The sequence below is a fragment of the Coregonus lavaretus genome (assembly GCF_964263955.1).
Source record: "Coregonus lavaretus genome assembly, contig: HAP1_SCAFFOLD_2102, whole genome shotgun sequence".
NCBI lineage: Eukaryota > Metazoa > Chordata > Actinopteri > Salmoniformes > Salmonidae > Coregonus > Coregonus lavaretus.
Genome location: NW_028166479.1, coordinates 22,668 through 41,952, shown reverse-complemented (window position 1 = coordinate 41,952; position 19,285 = coordinate 22,668). Strand labels below are relative to the sequence as shown.

Sequence of the window (19,285 nt, the reverse complement as noted above, 5' to 3'; positions counted from 1 at the left end):
AGCAGCTCATAGAAAGCAAGAAAGAGAGAGAGGGACAATCTCTGGAAGTATTCCCTGATTTCCTGGATACAGTGCAGTGGAAGAGGAGTGTTTTTTGCCTGAGGAGTGTTGTTCAGATTCCCCTGTTGTCTGTCGTGAGAGTTCCCAGCCCAGACCTGACAGTGGAATCCTTGGGAAAGCTCTCCTGTGAGGAGGGGATGAAGCCAGACAGGGAGGAGGGGAAACCTGGTGAGTGGAGTAGTGGAAGAGTGTGGCTGCTTGTCATAGCTCTCCCTGACTAGTGTATATATATTTATTTTTTTAGTAGCCTGTAGCAGTTGTGTGCTGACCAAAAGTTTCAAGTGACACTAACAGGCTTTGTGACTGAGGCTTTTGGTGAGGCCTGGTGTTTTTAATGTTTTTAATGGGGGGTTGCAGCGGGACTGTGGGAGTCCTGTGGGACTGTTTTTTTAAGTACTGTTTGTGCTTTTGTGTTTGTGTATTATTAAAACTCAGAAAACAGCGAGTTCACGTGTGGGTCAGAGTGTCATGTGGGATGTTCAGTCACCTGCCGGCTGCCACCCGTTGTGGAACCGTTCAGTTACTTTACCCAGCTATGACCTCACGGCTTGTTGTTGTTTGAACATGGGAGTGAACTATGCCACCCTAGAGACAACGTCAACACTAAAGCAAACTGTAGTTGTGTCAGGCTGACTGACAACAATGTACCTATACCAACTCGGTAGAATATCTTCACATTTTACATTATAAAAAGTTTTAAAAAAAGTGGTTATTCAAATTAACATAGTTTGGAAATGGTTGAATGAATGAGTTTTGACTAATTGCAATTCACTGGCAGAATTCATTGTGGGTTGTTTCGTGGATGCATTTCTTTCAGGCAGTGTTGTTTTTGGTTTTCTAAAGACCTTTTGTCATGGGTTAGTGAATAGGTGACTCTGTGTTGTCCTTGGTTATTTGTACAGTAATGTTTCTGAATTTCTCAGAACAACGGTACGTTTGTAATCATGAAGGCAGTGTTGTTTATTTTCTTCATATTTTCATTTTTAACAGGGCTGCATCTAGGGTTATTGAGTGCACATTTCTCTGAGAGTAAATGGGTATTTTACACTGTGTATTTCAGTGTGTGACAGCATTGTCTATAGGTCACACACATTTTATACTTTGGTGGTTCATGGGTACTGTAGTCCTCAGTAGATGAGCACCTCTGTTTCAGGACTGACCTGGTCTGACAAGCTCACAGCCCTCTTTGATCCATTCCAAGCCATGCAGGCCAAAATCAGCTCTGTACCATCCACATAGTGGCTAACTGTCATAGCATAGTATTCATTAGCTACAGTACTTGAATCCCCTCTGCTTCCACGTGTGGCTGATACTGTTTATGGTGGCAGTTATAATGGCTATTGGAGTGTCCCAGTAGCGTTGCTAGTAGGTTAAGTGACATACTCAGCTGTACAGTGACAACACATCGAGTAATTCCTGCTGGCTTAGCCACAGGGTGTGGTAGCTGACACCATTCTTGCCGCCTAAGCAAAACAAACAAACACATTCAATGGTATTCATTGCTTCCGAGAGCCTAACTTCTATCCAAGGTGTGGCTACATATTAGCAGTTGTGTTTAATTACTCGGCTTTCATGCTAACATTGCCCCGATTGCGTCTTACACAACAGGAATACTCATCGCAAATTTCTCAGATAGGCAATGTAGATCAGTTTTCCCTTTTCAACTCCTCTATCTCAAATCTAGTCCAATCTACTCTAGCTGAGTCAAGTCTAGTCTCAGTACAGAATATGTAAAGGTTGAAAGTCCAGACTAGTTGTGACCAGTGTTGGGCTCAATTGCATTTCAATTTAGAAAGTAAACTGAAATTCCAGTTTAATTCCTGAATTGAAATTAAATGTTAGCCGCAACTGTTTTTGAACTATGAGTTGACAGCATCTGTGTGAAGAGCTGTCAGATCTTACAGGCATTATGGGGAAATGACAGGTCAAAGTGTCAGGCCCAAGGGCAGGTCACACCTCTTCTTTGTGTCGGTAAAATATCCTCTTTGTGAAAGACGACTCACTGATAAGCTATTCTGTGTCTACCTTTAGTGGTGGTGTCACTTTCAAAAGTAGACCTGGAAGCAACCATATCTAGGGCCAAAGCCAGATATTATTGATCTCTGATTGCCTGGGGACATGAGTTCCGGTATGGGGAAGTGGGTAACTATAAATATAGTTGTGCACTACAAAAGCATCATATCGAAAGAACTCCTTTTAACCTACACTACCAGTCAAAAGTTTGGACACACCTACTCATTGAAGGGTTTTTCTTTATTTTACAATTTTTTTACATTGTAGAATAATAGTGAAGACATCAAAACTATGAAATAACACATATGGAATCATGTAGTAACCAAAAACGTGTTAAACAAATCAAAATATATTTGAGATTTGAGATTCTTCAAATAGTCACCCTTTGCCTTGATGACAGCTTTGCACACTCTTAAAAATTCCCTGTCTTAGGTCAGTTAGGATCACCACGTTATTTTGTGGGGATGGTGTTCTCGGGGTGATGAGAGGTGTTGGGTTTGCACCAGACATAGCGTTTTCCTTGATGGACAAAAAGCTAAATTTTAGTCTCACCTGACCAGAGTACCTTCTTCCATATGTTTGGGGAGTCTCCCACATGCCTTTTGGCGAATACCAAATGTGTTTGCTTATTATTTTCTTCAAGCAATGTCTTTTTTCTGGCCACTCTTCCATAAACCCAGCTCTGTGGAGTGTACGGCTTAAATTGGTCCTATGGACAGATACTCCAATCTCCGCTGTGGAGCTTTGTAGCTCCTTCAGGGTTATATTTGGTATCTTTGTTGCCTCTCTGATTAATTACATTTTACATTTACGTCATTTAGCAGACGCTCTTATCCAGAGCGACTTACAGGAGCAATTAGGGTTAAGTGCCTTGCTCAAGGGTACATCGACAGATTTTTCACCTAGTCAGCTCGGGGATTAGAACCAGCGACCTTTCGGTTACTGGCACAACGCTCTTAACCACTAAGCTACCTGCCGCCCCATTAATGCCATCCTTGCCTGGTCCGTGAGTTTTGGTGGGCGGCCCTCTCTTGGCAGGTTTGTTGTGGTGCCATATTCTTTCCAATTTTTAATAATGAATTTAATGGTGCCCCTTGGGATGTTCAAAGTTTCTGATATTTTTTTTATAACCCAACCCTGATCTGTACTTCTCAACAACATTGTCCCTGACCTGTTTGGAGACTCCTTGGTCTTCATGGTGCCGCTTGCTTGGTGGTGCCCCTTGCTTAGTGGTGTTGCAGACTCTGGGGCCTTTCAGAACACGTGTATACACTACCGTTCAAAAGTTTGGGGTCACTTAGAAATGTCCTTGTTTTCGAAAGAAAATCTATTTTCTTGTCCATTTAAAATAACATCAAATTGATCAGAAATACAGTGTAGACATTGTTAATGTTGGAGATGGCTATTGGAATATCTACATAGGCGCACAGAGGCCCATTATCAGCAACCATCAGTCCTGTGTTCCAACGGCACGTTGTGTTTGCTAATCCAAGTTTATCATTTTAAAAGGCTAATTGATCATTAGAAAACCCTTTTGCAATTATGTTAGCACAGCTGAAAACTGTTGTGCTGATTAAAGAAGCAATAAAACTGGCCTTCTTGAGACTAGTTGAGTATCTGGAGCATCAGCAATTGTGGGTTCGATTACAGGCTCAAAATGGCCAGAAACAAATAACTTTCTTCTGAAACTCGTCAGTCTATTCCTGTTCTGAGAAATGAAGGCTATTCCATGCGAGAAATTGCCAAGAAACTGAAGATCTCGTACAAGTTGTGTACTACTCCCTTCACAGAACAGCGCAAACTGGCTTTAACCAGAATAGAAAGAGGAGTCGGAGGCCCCGGTGTACAACTGAGCAAGAGGACAAATACATTAGTGTCTAGTTTGAGAAACAGGCGCCTCACATGTCCTCAACTGGCAGCTTCATTAAATAGTGCCCGCAAAACACCAGTCTCAACATCAACAGTGAAGAGGCGACTCCGGGATGCTGACCTTCTAGGCAGAGTTGCAAAGAAAAAGCCATATCTCAGAATGCCCATCTTAATCTTTAATTTTTATTTGCCAGTCTGAGATATGGCTTTTTCTTTCATGTGACACTTAGATTGCACACAGGTGGACTTTATTTAACTAATTATGTGACTTCTGAAGATAATTGGTGGCACCAGATTTTATTTAGGGGCTTCATAGCAAAGGGGGTGAATACATATGCACGCACCACTTTTCCGTTATTAATTTTTTAGAATGTTTTGAAACAAGTTATTTTTTTCATTTCACTTCACCAATTTGGACTATTTTGTGTATGTCCATGACATGAAATCCAAATAAAAATCAATTTCAATTACAGGTTGTAATGCAACAAAATAGGAAAAACGCCAAGGGGGATGAATACTTTTGCAAGGCACTGTATTTCCTTAATGCACACAACTTTTGCTCATTTGCATAGTTAATAGTTTAATTCCAGCATTCACTTCCAGCATTTTAATCAATTTCTTAATTTCCTGCACTGTGTTATTATTTACACACTGTGTCACGTTTCTTTTGTGTTAGTATGCCTCTATATATATATTTAAAAAAAATCCTTGACAGAATAATTATTCTCCTCTTTGACTGTGCATATTCGTCAGTTCTTACTTTCGCCACTAGAGAGCGATCGGCAGATTTCATGGGGTCTGTACTCCCGAAGTTGTTGACTGTTTTTGTGCTTGCCAGTTAGCTAGCAGTGTTCTGCTGTTAGCATCTAAAGGTTATCAGTGTCTTACTGGCAATAAAAACGGATTGCCATGAATGTTTTGCCGTCATTACTGAATTATGTAATGTAACAAATAAAACATTAAACCTTGTAAACAATTCTTGGTAATTCATGGTAACCTTGTAAACAATTCAGTTAGACCAGCGTTTATTTGAAACAGGCGTTTATTTGCTGAAATGTGTGCTGTTGCCGGCTATTAAAAGGGACGGGGCTATTTGAGACTCGGCTTTTAATTGAAGTTTTACAGTATTTAATGTGTAGTAAAAAAATATATGTTTTATTGTCACATACACAGGATTGGTGCAGTGAAATGTGTTGTTTTATAGGTCAGCCATAGTAATACGGCGCCCCTGGAGCAAATTAGGGTTAAGATTTTTCACCTTCTTGGCTCAGGTATTAGAACCAGTGACCTTAAAGGTAAAAAAAAATACTTTTTTTTTTATAAAAAATAATATAAATAAAAGTAAGCTTTTAATTTATATCAATCTAACTTTTACAGTGATTAAGACATGGATATCTCATGGTATGGTGGGGTATGCAAAATCGGTAAACTTTGAACACCTTTATCGCTTGAATGCTTTGGTATTTAGGTCCAAAAAGTCACTTTCTGAGCATTTCTACAATGGGCAAATATGTTCAAATCAAAAGGGGTGCTGTGAAAAAGTGATTGAATTCAAATGGATTTACCCCAAGAGATCATCCCCTACTCAATCTGAAAAGGTGTGGTGGAAAGGGGGCTTAGCTCCATGGTGCCTGTATCATTATCTCTACCCCCATCCTGAACTTTAACCTCTGCTATGAGTCGGGACCTGGGTGGGGGACCCTTGTGTCTGTTTTCATTGCCCACCCCCCCTCTCCCGCCCTATCCTGGCTGCACCCACTGGCCTGTCCATCACACAGGATTAAGTGACAGGGCGTGTGTCTAGTGTGTCTGGTGTGTGTGTGTGTGTAGGTGTGTGTGTGTGCATAGGTGTGTGTGTGTGTGTGTGTGTGCATAGGTGTGTGTGTGTGTGCATGAGCATGTTTGTGAGTGGGTGTGTGTGTCACAGCAGGCTGGCAGCGTCCAGCAGTGTTGCCAACAAATTTTCAGGGGATGTTGCTAGAGGCAGGTCGATTTGTTGCTAAAAGTTGCTAAATGACGTTGTGATGTCATTGCGTGATGACGTCTTTACGTAATAACGTAAAACTGCGTCATTACGTAGAATACACAATAACGTTACTCAAATTGACTGGCCATCTCGGTGACAAATATGATTTGACATCTGTTAGTTTAGATTTGTTTGTTTATTATCACATACAGTGGGGAGAACAAGTATTTGATACACTGCCGATTTTGCAGGTTTTCCTACTTACAAAACATGTAGAGGTCTGTAATTTTTATCATAGGTACACTTCAACTGTGAGAGACGGAATCTAAAACAAAAATCCATAAAATCACATTGTATGATTTTTAAGTAATTCATTTGCATTTTATTGCATGACATAAGTATTTGATACATCAGAAAAGCAGAACTTAATATTTGGTACAGAAACCTTTGTTTGCAATTACAGAGATCATACGTTTCCTGTAGGTCTTGACCAGGTTTGCACACACTGCAGGAGGGATTTTGGCCCACTCCTCCATACAGACCTTCTCCAGATCCTTCAGATTTCGGGGCTGTCGCTGGGCAATACGGACTTTCAGCTCCCTCCAAAGATTTTCTATTAGGTTCAGGTCTGGAGACTGGCTAGGCCACTCCAGGACCTTGAGATGCTTCTTACGGAGCCACTCCTTAGTTGCCCTGGCTGTGTGTTTCGGGTCATTGTCATGCTGGAAGACCCACCCACGACCCATCTTCAATGCTCTTAATGAGGGAAGGAGGTTGTTGGCCAAGATCTCGCGATACATGGCCCCATCCATCCTCCCCTCAATACGGTGCAGTCGTCCTGTCCCCTTTGCAGAAAAGCATCCCCAAAGAATGATGTTTCCACCTCCATGCTTCACGGTTGGGATGGTGTTCTTGGGGTTGTACTCATCCTTCTTCTTCCTCCAAACACGGCAAGTGGAGTTTAGACCAAAAAGCTCTATTTTTGTCTCATCAGACCACATTACCTTCTCCCAATTCTCCTCTGGATCATCCAGATGGTCATTGGCAAACTTCAGACGGGCCTGGACATGCGCTGGCTTGAGCAAGGGGACCTTGCGTGCACTGCAGGATTTTTATCCATGACGGCGTAGTGTGTTACTAATGGTTTTCTTTGAGACTGTGGTCCCAGCTCTCTTCAGGTCATTGACCAGGTCCTGCCGTGTAGTTCTGGGTTGATCCCTCACCTTCCTCATGATCATTGATGCCCCACGAGGTGAGATCTTGCATGGAGCCCCAGACCGAGGGTGATTGACCGTCATCTTGAACTTCTTCCATTTTCTAATAATTATGCCAACAGTTGTTGCCTTCTCACCAAGCTGCTTGCCTATTGTCCTGTAGCCCATCCCAGCCTTGTGCAGGTCTACAATTGTATCCCTGATGTCCTTACACAGCTCTCTGGTCTTGGCCATTGTGGAGAGGTTGGAGTCTGTTTGATTGAGTGTGTGGACAGGTGTCTTTTATACAGGTAACGAGTTCAAACAGGTGCAGTTAATACAGGTAATGAGTGGAGAACAGTAGGGTTTCTTAAAGAAAAAGTAACAGGTCTGTGAGAGCCGGAATTCTTACTGGTTGGTAGGTGATCAAATACTTATGTCATGCAATAAAATGCAAATGAATTACTTAAAAAACATACAATGTGATTTTCTGGATTTTAGTTTTAGATTCCGTCTCTCACAGTTGAAATGTACCTATGATAAAAATTACAGACCTCTACATGCTTTGTAAGTAGGAAAACCTGCAAAATCGGCAGTGTATCAAATACTTGTTCTCCCCACTGTATATTTTTATTTGTAAAAGTAATATAAACACAACACATTTTATATGATCACATGAACACATTGAATTATTGAACAATTACACATTACACATTATTGAACAATTACATTTGATTTATTTTCTTATTAACTAGTAAACCTACACGTTCTGAACAATTATAGTTTTCAGCAGTGTATTGGTAGTTAGTTAACATGCTACCTAACTGATCAACAATTATAGGTACAAGCTAATAACAAGGTATATATGCTATCTTATTGAACAAGCAACTTAACTCAAATAATGATGTGTGCGCTAGGCATCTCTCTCCATTTCTCTCCAGGTTGATGTGCTGCTTGGCTGGCCTGCTGCTGCCTGTGCACGAGCTGAGCGCCTGCTGCTGACATCACTCACAATGCACTTTTGCAGCCAGGCACGTGTGTTGTGACTGAGTGTGTGACAGATAAAATAATTTTGTGTCATTTAGAGGGAACATGCATGCATTTTAGCATTTTGGGTACTTTTCAAAAGTTGCTAAAAGTTCCAAATACATTTTTAAAAGTAGATAAATTTGTTGCTAGGTGCTGTTTGAAAAAAAAGTTGCCAGGGTAGTCTGAAAAGTTGCTAAATCTAGCAACAAAATTGCTAAGTTGGCATCAATGGCGTCCAGTGTGACTGTGTCCCCTGTAGCTCAGTTGGTAGAGCATGGTGCTTGCAACGCCAGGGTTGTGGGTTCATTTCCCACGGGGGGCCAGTATGAAAATGTATGCACGCACTAACTGTAAGTTGCTCTGGATAAGAGTGTCTGCTAAATGACTAAAATGTAACAATGTGTAATTATGAGAGTGGCCTGGTCCTGCCTCTGTAATTACAAGACTGTCAGTGGAGTGGGTAGATGCAGCAGACCCTCTGTGTGATACTGTGATGAGGGGCTAAGAGAATGGCCTGCCTTTCTCACGTGTGTTTTAGTAGTTCATGTGTGTTTTTCTGTCAAGTTCAGGCAACCGGGCCATGGGTTTTCTCAATACAATACCAGGGCTTATAGAAAAAGAAACCAGATTTAAGAACACCTGCTCTTTCCATTACATAGACTGACCAGGTGAAAGCTATGATCCCTTATTGATGTAACTTGTTAAATCCACTTCAGTCAGTATAGCTGAAGGGGAGGAAACAGGTTAAAGATGGATTTTTAAGCCTTCAGACAATTGAGACATGGATTGTGTATGTGTGCCATTCAGAGGGTGAATGGGCAAGACAAAAAATGTAAGAACCTTTGAACAGGGAATTGTAGTAGGTGCCAGGAACTGCAACGCTGCTGGGTTTTTCACACTCAACAGTTTCCCATGTGTATCAAGAATGGTCCACCACCCAAAGGACATCCAGCCAACTTGACACAACTGTGGGAAGCATTGGAGTCAACATGGGCCATTATCCCTGTGGAACGCTTTCGACACCTTGTAGAGTCCATGCCCCGACGAATTGAGGCTGTTCTGAGTCAATATTAGGAAGGTGTTCCTAATGTTTTGTATACTCAGTGTATAATGTACAGCCATTTTATTATTATTATTAGATACTTGGACATGTTTTAGTGAATTTAAGTAATGATGGGCAAAATCTGGTCTTATTTTCATTTAGAATGTGTTGAACCATTTCACGTGGCATACTTGGTTGAACCTTTTCTTCTATTATTTACTATAAGACAAAGGACACTATTTTAGTGGATAATCCAGTCTCCAACCACCCTCCAATTCTTCCATGCCCATGAATGTAGTTTTAAGGCAAAAGGCTTTGCTAAACATTGGTTCAACACAAATTATATTACCCCAATGAGAAGTATTTGGCCTTTGTGGCTTTTAACATTCATCCCACTGACTTTCAGTATGCCTCCTGCTATTTTCCATTAACTCTACCTCAGTTGACGAAACACAGAGACATAGGGTTTCCCTCCCACAATACACCTCTCTGAAAAGGTGACAAAACAACTGAGCAGTGACACACTTCCTTACTGTGCGGCTTATGTACTCAATTCATTCGCAGGTGTTTAGTGCGTCTGAACTACCAATGTTTTCATCTTAGCTGGAAACAGAAATGGCACTATTCTCATTAAAATAAGACTTTTCCAGGGATTTTTCTCCACTTCAAGATGCTACTGAGATTATTTTGCCAAGGCTCAGAAATGATGTATATGATAGTATTTTTTTTTTCAAGGCTGGACTTTTCAAAGGCCTGTGAGTGTGAGCAACTAATTACATATTTTCCTGCCAAGAACAGAAATCACAGATATACATGTGAACGCTGCTTTATCATTAATGTTTGACGGAATGGCGAATTGTTGGCAGGATTTCCTTTGTGTGTGTGTGTGTGTGTGTGTGTGTGTATGTGTGTGTGTGTGTACGCGTGCATGCATGCTTGTGTGTATGTGTGCAAATATTTGCTGCCCTCATGTTTGGCCCAACCTATAAACAACTAGCTCTATTAGCCTTTGGCACCAGGAAAAAGGTTGTGTTTGAACAACCCACAAACATATGCACGCACACACACACACACACACATTTACATTTTATACAGTGAGAGATCATTTGTGTGACCTAGCAAATGCTATGCCAAATCGCATGAAGGGAAATGGTCTTCGGTCATTCATGAGAAGAAAATGTGTCCTGACTCTTCTCTTTCATCCTAGTGTTGGCAAATATTGTTTGCTGGTAGTCTTCTGGTATTTGCTGTTACTTCTCTCTATCACACCCAATCCTCAGCAGTTACATACAGTGCCTTTTGAAAGTATTCACACCCCTTGACTTATTCCACATTTTGTTCTGTTACAGCCTGTATTCAAAATGGATTAAATTGATTATTCTCACCCATCTACACACAATACCTCATAATGAAAAAGTGAAAACATGTTTTTAGAAATGTTTGCAAATTTGAGAATGAAATACAGAAATATCTAATTTACGTAAGTATTCACACCCCTTTGCTATGACACTTGAGGTGCATCCAATTTCCTTTGATCATCCTTGAGATGTCACTACAACTTGATTGGAGTCCACTTGTGGCTAATTCAATTGTATGGACATGATGTAGAAAGAAACACACCTGTCTATATACAGTGGCTTGCGAATGTATTCACCCCCCTTGGTATTTTTCCTATTTTGTTGCCTTACAATCTGGAATTAAAATAGATTTTTTGGGGGTTTGTATCATTTGATTTACACAACATGCCTACCACTTTGAAGATGCAAATTTTTTTTGTGAAACAAACAAGAAATAAGACAAAAAAACAGAACTTGAGCATGCATAACTATTCACCCCCACAAAGTCAATACTTTGTAGAGCCACCTTTTGCAGCAATTACAGCTGCAAGTATCTTGGGGTATGTCTCTATAAGCTTGGCACATCTAGCCACTGGGATTTTTGCTAATTCTTCAAGGCAAAACTGCTCCAGCTCCTTCAAGTTGGATGGGTTCCGCTGGTGTACAGCATTCTTTAAGTCGTACCACATATTCTCAATTGGATTGAGGTCTGGGTTTTGACTAGGCCATTCCAAGACATTTAAATGTGTCCCCTTAAAACACTCAAGTGTTGCTTTAGCAGTATGCTTAGGGTCATTGTCCTGCTGGAATGTGAACCTCCATCCCAGTCTCAAATCTCTGGAAGACTGAAACAGGTTTCCCTCAAGAATTTCCCTGTATTTAGTGCCATCCATCATTCCTTCAATTCTGACCAGTTTCCCAGTCCCTGCCGATGAAAAACATGGTGTTCTCGGGGTGATGAGAGGTGTTGGGTTTGCGCCAGACATAGCGTTTTTCTTGATGGCCAAAAAGCTCAATTTTAGTCTCATATGACCAGAGTACCTTCTTCCATATGTTTGGGGAGTCTCCCACATGCCTTTTGGCGAACACCATTTACATTTTACATTTTAGTCATTTAGCGACTTACAGTTACTGAGTGCATACATTTTCATACTGGCCCCCCGTGGGAATCGAACCCACAACCCTGACATGTTTTCACATTTTTTTCTTTAAGCAATTGCTTTTTTCTTGCCACTCTTCCGTAAAGCCCAGCTCGGTGGAGTGTACGGCTTAAAGTGGTCCTATGGACAGATACTCCAATCTCCGCTGTGGTGCTTTGCAGCTCCTTCAGGGTTATCTTTGGTCTCTTTGTTGTGTCTCTGATTAATGCCCTCCTTGCCTGGTTGTGAGTTTTGGTGGGCGGCCCTCTCTTGGCAGGTTTGTTGTGGTGCCATATTCTTTCCATTTAATGGTGCTCCGTGGGATGTTCAAAGTTTCTGATATTTTTTTATAACCCAACGCTGATCTGTACTTCTCCACAACTTTGTCCCTGACCCCTTGGTCCCCTTGGTCTTCATGGTGCCGCTTGCTTGGTGGTGCCCCCTGCTTAGTGGTGTTGCAGGCTTTGGGGCCTTTCAGAACAGGTGTATATATACTGAGATCATGTGACACTTAGATTGCACACAGGTGCACTTTATTTAACTAATTATTTGACTTCTGAAAGTAATTGGTTGCACCAGATCTTATTTAGGGGCTTCATAGCAAAGGGGGTGAATACATATGCACTCACCACTTTTCCGTTATTTATTTTTGAGAATTTTTTGAAACACGTTATTTTTTTCATTTCACTTCACCAATTTGGACTATTTTTTGTATGTCCATTACATGAAATCCAAATAAAAATCTATTTAAATAAATGTTTTGTCATTTAGCAGATGCTCTTATCCAGAGCGACTTACCGTTAGTGACTGCATAAAAAAATTTCATACTGGCCCCCCGTGGGAATCGAACCCACAACCCTGGCGTTGCAAGCACAATGCTCTACCAACTGAGCTACACGGGGCCTGTATAATTACAGGTTGTAATGCAACAAAATAGGAAAAACACCAAGGGGGATGAATACTTTTGCAAGGCACTGTAAGGTCCCACAGTTGACAGTGCATGTCAGAGCAGAAATTATACCATGAAGTCCAAGGAACTGTCCGTAGATGTCAGAGATAGAATTGTGATGAGGCATATATCTGGGGAAGGGTATGAAACAATTTCTAGAGTGATGAAAGTTTCCAAGAGCACAGTGGTCTCTATAATTGAGAAATTGAAAAAATATGGAACTACCCAGACTCTGCCTAGAGCTGGCCGTCCGACCAAACTGAGCAACCGGTCGAGAAGGACCTTGGTCAGGGAGGTGACCAAGAACCCAATGACCACGCTGACAGAACTACAGAGTTCCTTGGCTGAGATGGGAGAACCTGCCAGAAGGACAACAGTCTCTACAGCCCTTCACCAATCTGGGCGTTATGGGAGAGTGGCCAGATGGAAGCCACTCCTGAGAAAAAGGCACATGACAGCACACCTGGAGTGTGCAAAAAGGTACATGAAATATTCTGAGAGCATAAGGCAAAAGTTTCTGTGGTCTGATGAGACAAAATGTTAATTATTTGGCCTGAATGCAAAGCGCTATGTCTGGAGAAAACCAGGTACAGTTTATCACCCGTCCCTACCGTGAAGCATGGTGGTGGCAGCATAATGATTTGGGGATGCTTTTCAACAGCAGGGACTGGGAGACTGGTAAGGATAGAGGGAACAATGAATGGAGCCAGATGCAGGCGAATCCTTGATAAGAAACTGCTTCAGAGTGCAGACGACCTTAGACTGGGGTGAATATTTACGTTCCAACAGGACAATGACCCCAAGCATACAGCCAAAGCAATGCTGGAATGGCTTCAGAACATGAATTTGAAAGTCCTTGAGTGACCCAGCCAAAGCCCAGACTTGAATCCCATTGAAAATCTGTGGAAAGACTTAAAGATTGCTATTAACCGCTGCTCCCCATCTAACTTAACAGAGCTTGAGAAAATCTGCAAGGAAGAATGGGAGAAAATCACCAAATACAAATGTGAAAAGCTGATACAGACAACCAAGATGACTCAACGCTGTAATCACCCCCAAAGGTGCTTCTACAAACTATTGACTCAGGGGTGTGAATACTTATGTAAATTAGATATTTCTGTATTTCATTTTCAATACATTTGCACACAAAAAAAAACATGTTTCACTTTGTCATTCTGGGGTATTGTGTGTAGCTAGGTGATGATAAAAAAAAAAAAAGATCAATTTTGAATTCAGGCTGTAACACAACAAAATGTTGAATAAGTTAATGTGTATGAATACTTTCTGAAGGACCTAGTCTAATAAATGCTTGTCAGTCACTAGAAACATACTTAGCAACACAACAAAGTATTTTACAGCTTGAAGTGTCTCCAAAGGCGTCGTCAATAATGATGTAATGTCAATACTTCAGACAAGATACTTTATTGCCAATCAACCAAGGTAGGTGGTATTTGTTTGAGGTACAGCATGGTAGCTCTGAAGTGACGAATATACATATACCCCAGCCTCACCACATGCAACAAACATTCACCCACATTCATTTAAATGTATGCAGTGTGTACATTCACAAATTCACGAATTAGTGCCAAGCAGCTAGAATAGCATCACCACAATAGATAAATACAAACACAAACAATCCATAAAGTCCATAAGTCCATAAAGTGACTGTCCGTGTCCCATTCCAAACTGTAATGGATGATGTGAGAATGCTCTGTATGATGGCTTTGAAAATCTGAACCAGCAGCTATTGTTTGACCCTGTACTTTTTCAGTTGCCTTAGAAAGAACAGTCTCTGCTGGGCCTTCTTGATGATGTGGTTGGAGTTGATGTCAATGAGTCGCTGATTTAAGTGCCAAGGAATTTGAAAGAATCTGTTAGGGTTATTGGTTGGTCAGTGATTATGACGGGGGCCTTGGGGTTCTTTCTTATCATGTAGTCTATGGCTCTCTGTGGTTTTTGAGGCGTTGAGGATGAGGTTGTTGTGCTTACACCAAGTCACCGCCCAAGCCACTTCACAGCGGTACTGTGTTTCATTGTTGTCTTTGATGAGGCCGACTATGGCGGTATCGTCAGCATATTTAAAGACCTTATCTGAAGTCTCTTGAGATGTAAACTGGTTCGTGAAGAGGGAGAAGTGCAGGGGGGACGGCACGCAGCCCTGTGGTGCACCAGTACTGAGGGTCAGAGGTCAAGCTGTCAGATTGTTTACCTTGACAGTCTGGCTTCAGTATCCAGTCCAGTTTCCAGTGGCATATAGCTGGGTTGATGTTCATGTCCTACAGCTTATTGAATAGTTTGTGGGGATTGATGGTATTGAAGGCAGAGCTAAAGTCTATGAACAGGATGCGTGAGAAGGTGTTAGGTGTCTCCAGGGGTTGCAATGTGTGATGGAGTGCCAGGTTGACAGCATCTTCAACAGACCTATTAGCTCTGTAGGCAAACTGCAGTGGGTCCATCAATGGGGATGTGCATGATTTTAAGTAGGCCAGGACTTTCAAATGCTTTCATGGCCACAGATGTCAGGGAGACGTGTCTGAAGTCATTGAGGCAGGTTGATTTGGGTACATAAAGGAGGAAGGATACTTTGAAGCACTGTGGTACTGTACACTGGCATAAGGAAGTGTTAAAAATGTCAGTGAACACTGGAGCCAGTTGTTCCGCACAGTGGTGGAGCACAGCTGGGAAAATTGATCCGGCCCTTCTGCTTTCCTTATGTTTTGCTTTTTGAAAACAGTTCTGACCTCATCCTCCTTTATGGTGAATGGTGGCGGGAGGGGAGGTACCTGAAGTGGGGGGTTGAGTGTCTGTGTGCTTGTTTCCTCAAACCACACATAAAACTCATTGAGCTTGACTGGGATGGGTCCTCATTTGAAGGGGGAGGGTCGTTAATTGCAATTTGTCATCTCCTGTAAGCTTTTCCAGACTGATCTGGAGTCATTGGCAGTGAATTGTGCTTCTAGTTTTTTTGTGTGGTTTGTTTTGCCCTTCCTTATTGCAGAGCACAGTTTATATTTGGCTGAGTTGCAGTTCCGGATGTATGACGTCACAGTGTCTGTGTACTCATCGAGTGTGGTACATGAGGCTCTGAAGGTATCCCTGTGGATATAGTACTGTGGGGTTGGTACACCAGCGCTGATTAATCATCATAATAGTTCATTAGCAATGGTTCACAATGCAGTCAGCCATGCTCAGTTTATCAAAATAAACCTTCACTATTTGGGGGTATAAATGACTAAGCGTGTACATATCCTTTCTGCATTCAATTTCTCTTTCTTTAACCAGTCCCTGAGAAATAATTGACATGCGTATACCACTGTGAGATGTGTGCTGGCCATGGCCAGGCTGGCTGATACAATCGACAATCAAGATTTGGCTTTTAGGGTGATTGGAGTGGATGGGTAGGTATGCGATTGGGAAAATATCTCATCTTTCCTACTGGACTGTTTTTCAGTCACTGTCTGTCACGCTCTTCTCCAAACACACACTCCCAGAAGTGCAACCCTCATTGCTCTGGGGACCTGGAGCATGAAATACGCTTGCCAGTGTGGGTCATGTCACATTCCTTTATGTTAGACTGTAGATTTCTCAGGCTAGATGGGGCATTGGCCACTAGTCTGTCCTGCTGTGTGTCTAAACTGTGTGTAGTTGCCTAATGTGAGTGTATTGTAGTTCTAACCCTGACATAATTTACATGATCATCATGCCTGGTCAATTTCAGAGGCATTTCTCACAATAAATTGGCTTTACAGATTTAACTCTATACCCAGGTTTTGAATGTTATCGGCATCTTAATCACATCTCTATGTTTTGACTGTCATCATACTGTTAAGGTTGTATGTAAGAGTGGGGGTCATGGTGTCGCCTCTGCAAAGATCACACTCCAGGTCATCAATGAGTGTTAATGTGAGCAACCCTATCTCTCTTATAAATGAGTCCCGACCCCCCCTCATCACTGTCTCCATCAATAAAGAATGTTAGCGGGCGATTTCTGTAATGGAGTTCCTCCAGAGCTGCGTCCCCTGTGCTTTTCATTTTCATCATGCTGCCCAACCCTGTAATGTCCTCAGGCATCTCCAGCTGATTGTTCTGCTTATGTGAATTGACTAGCTAATCTGCAGAGAGAACTCTCCAGACACAGCAACACTGCCTTCATCAGTAGTCAGAGCTCAGCCAGCCAGTGCTATGATCCACAGCCACTGATGGATTCACTATCAATGGCCCGTAAAGACATGTTTGTGTGTGTGTGCAGGGGGTTGGGGTGTTAGTGTGTGTACGTGTGGTCAGTAAGGTCATGTTTTTTTTTATTATACAGAACGCTATCTATATGCAACCCATACAGCATGATGTTATGTTGTCATTCAGGTAATCCCTTATAAAGCAGCTTAAAGCAAATATCAAATATTGTGTATATGCGGCACTATGTGACTCTTCCATTAACCTAAACTGAAGTAGACAGACTAGCCTCATGTATCCCTCCTAGACTGAAAGGTCAGCCATGGGATAATGCTTACAGCTGGCAACACTGATCAATACCCCATCCAACTTGTGTGTGTGTGAGTCATGTGGGGACATGGTCAAGCAATACTTCCCACGACCACACACCCCTCAACAACTTTCCCTTTCCCACCCCAGTTGGTTAAATATGGCATTCACAACAATTCCACCTTGAAATTGGTCTATTTACTTTTTTCTTATAGAGATGACCATAGTTCTACGGCTATATGAGCAAGGTGGAGCAGGGATTTAACTTACAGTTCAAAATGCTAGTGACACTTCCATTTGTTTCACATCTTAACCTCTAAGATTAGCCTCTTCCGAGAGTCACATTCCCTGGAGCAAGGGCATGTTTAACGTTCCCATAACTGCCAAAGCTAACCAGGCTTGGTGTGTGTGTTATCCCTATGAAGTCCCACCTTGGAAATTGCAGACATTTCTGTTTGGTTTATTACCAAGGTAGAATTTACCACCTTGAAAAGGAGCCATTGCCTTCTGCATATGTAAAAACCACCATGCTTGAACAAGGAAGTTGTTTCAATCTCCCTCTCACTGACCGTGGGTTTGAACACTGAGTTTTTAATGTTCTGTGGAATCAATTATAAAATCCATGAAGTATACAGTGGGGGAAAAAAGTATTTAGTCAGCCACCAATTGTGCAAGTTCTCCCACTTAAAAAGATGAGAGAGGCCTGTAATTTTCATAATAATAATAATAATATGCCATTTAGCAGACGCTTTTATCCAAAGCGACTTAGTCATTCGTGCATACATTTTTTGTGTATGGGTTCATAGGTACACGTCAACTATGACAGACAAAATGAGAAAAAAATATCCAGAAAATCACATTGTAGGATTTTTTATGAATTTATTTGCAAATTATGGTGGAAAATAAGTATTTGGTCAATAACAAAAGTTTCTCAATACTTTGTTATATACCCTTTGTTGGCAATGACACAGGTCAAACGTTTTCTGTAAGTCTTCACAAGGGTTTCACACACTGTTGCTGGTATTTTGGCCCATTCCTCCATGCAGATCTCCTCTAGAGCAGTGATGTTTTGGGGCTGTCGCTGGGCAACACGGACTTTCAACTCCCTCCAAAGATTTTCTATGGGGTTGAGATCTGGAGACTGGCTAGGCCACTCCAGGACCTTGAAATGCTTCTTACGAAGCCACTCCTTCGTTGCCCGGGCGGTGTGTTTGGGATCATTGTCATGCTGAAAGACCCAGCCACGTTTCATCTTCAATGCCCTTGCTGATGGAAGGAGGTTTTCACTCAAAATCTCACGATACATGGCCCCATTCATTCTTTCCTTTACACGGATCAGTCGTCCTGGTCCCTTTGCAGAAAAACAGCCCCAAAGCATGATGTTTCCACCCCCATGCTTCACAGTATGAATTAACTTTTTCTTTTTGTATAATACGGAAATGAATAAGTAAATGATTTCATGATAGGACTCAAGACTATATTTGGAATATAAAAATGTCTTCATTAAAGTGTTGGTTGTGACAGGTTAAGCTTTACTCAGCGAGATTATCTCTTAATGATTTTAGCAAACCCATCTGTTTGAATTTGATATTCAAGCACTGCAGTGCCACAGCTCGACTGCTGCCAAGTCCAAAACAAATAGGAGGAAGTAGGATGTTACCTCCTGTCAAGAATGTACTTGCCGCTCGCCGCATTCCTGACCCAGACTATTCTTTCATTCCCTTTTGATTCAATACATTCCTCTTTTGGGTAGTTCTATTGTCCTTCCTGGCTCTCATACAATGCTTCTTGTATTGAGCGCCTTGGATAAGGCTTAGATAGCCTTCTCAATCTCAGCGGAGGAATGTTGAGGAGCCCTGCTAGCGAACCCTTCCATAAACACTGCATCTTTTCCTGTTATTCATTCTCACATTCTTTAGGAGACTCTCATTTGTTTTGAAGGAATGATCTCTTGGCACTGTAGCTGTAATGGTGGCTTGTCCGTTTACAGGGCCGGATTAATGCAAGGGCTTACCCGGGGCTGAAGAAGCCTCTGGGCCCAGGCTTGTGGGGGGCCCCAAGAGTCAGCCAAAAAATATTATAAAACAAATATTTTAACAATAAGGAAATTGTGAAGGAAATATGTACTGTATATATTTTATAGTTTTTCACTGCAACTGCCTGCTGCCGAGTGTAGACTGCCTGCTGCCGCTTTGCTAATAATAAA

The 19,285-nt window shown here is 41.8% G+C and overlaps 1 protein-coding gene across 2 annotated transcripts in view; it reads left to right on the top strand.

Moving 5' to 3' along the window:
- LOC311114665 (kazrin-like) overlaps window positions 1-19,285 on the top strand; it is a 62,134-nt gene that overhangs the window by 25,509 nt on the left and 17,340 nt on the right. The window contains exon 1 of one of the 2 annotated variants that reach the window (XM_084189905.1): window positions 12-228. The exons of the other annotated variant lie outside the window; for it this stretch is intronic. Within the exon in view, the coding sequence (XP_084046031.1) occupies window positions 198-228 (31 nt within the window). The 5' untranslated portion in view covers window positions 12-197. Of the gene's footprint in view, window positions 1-11; window positions 229-19,285 lie in introns of those variants that run through there. 2 annotated transcript variants of the gene reach the window in all.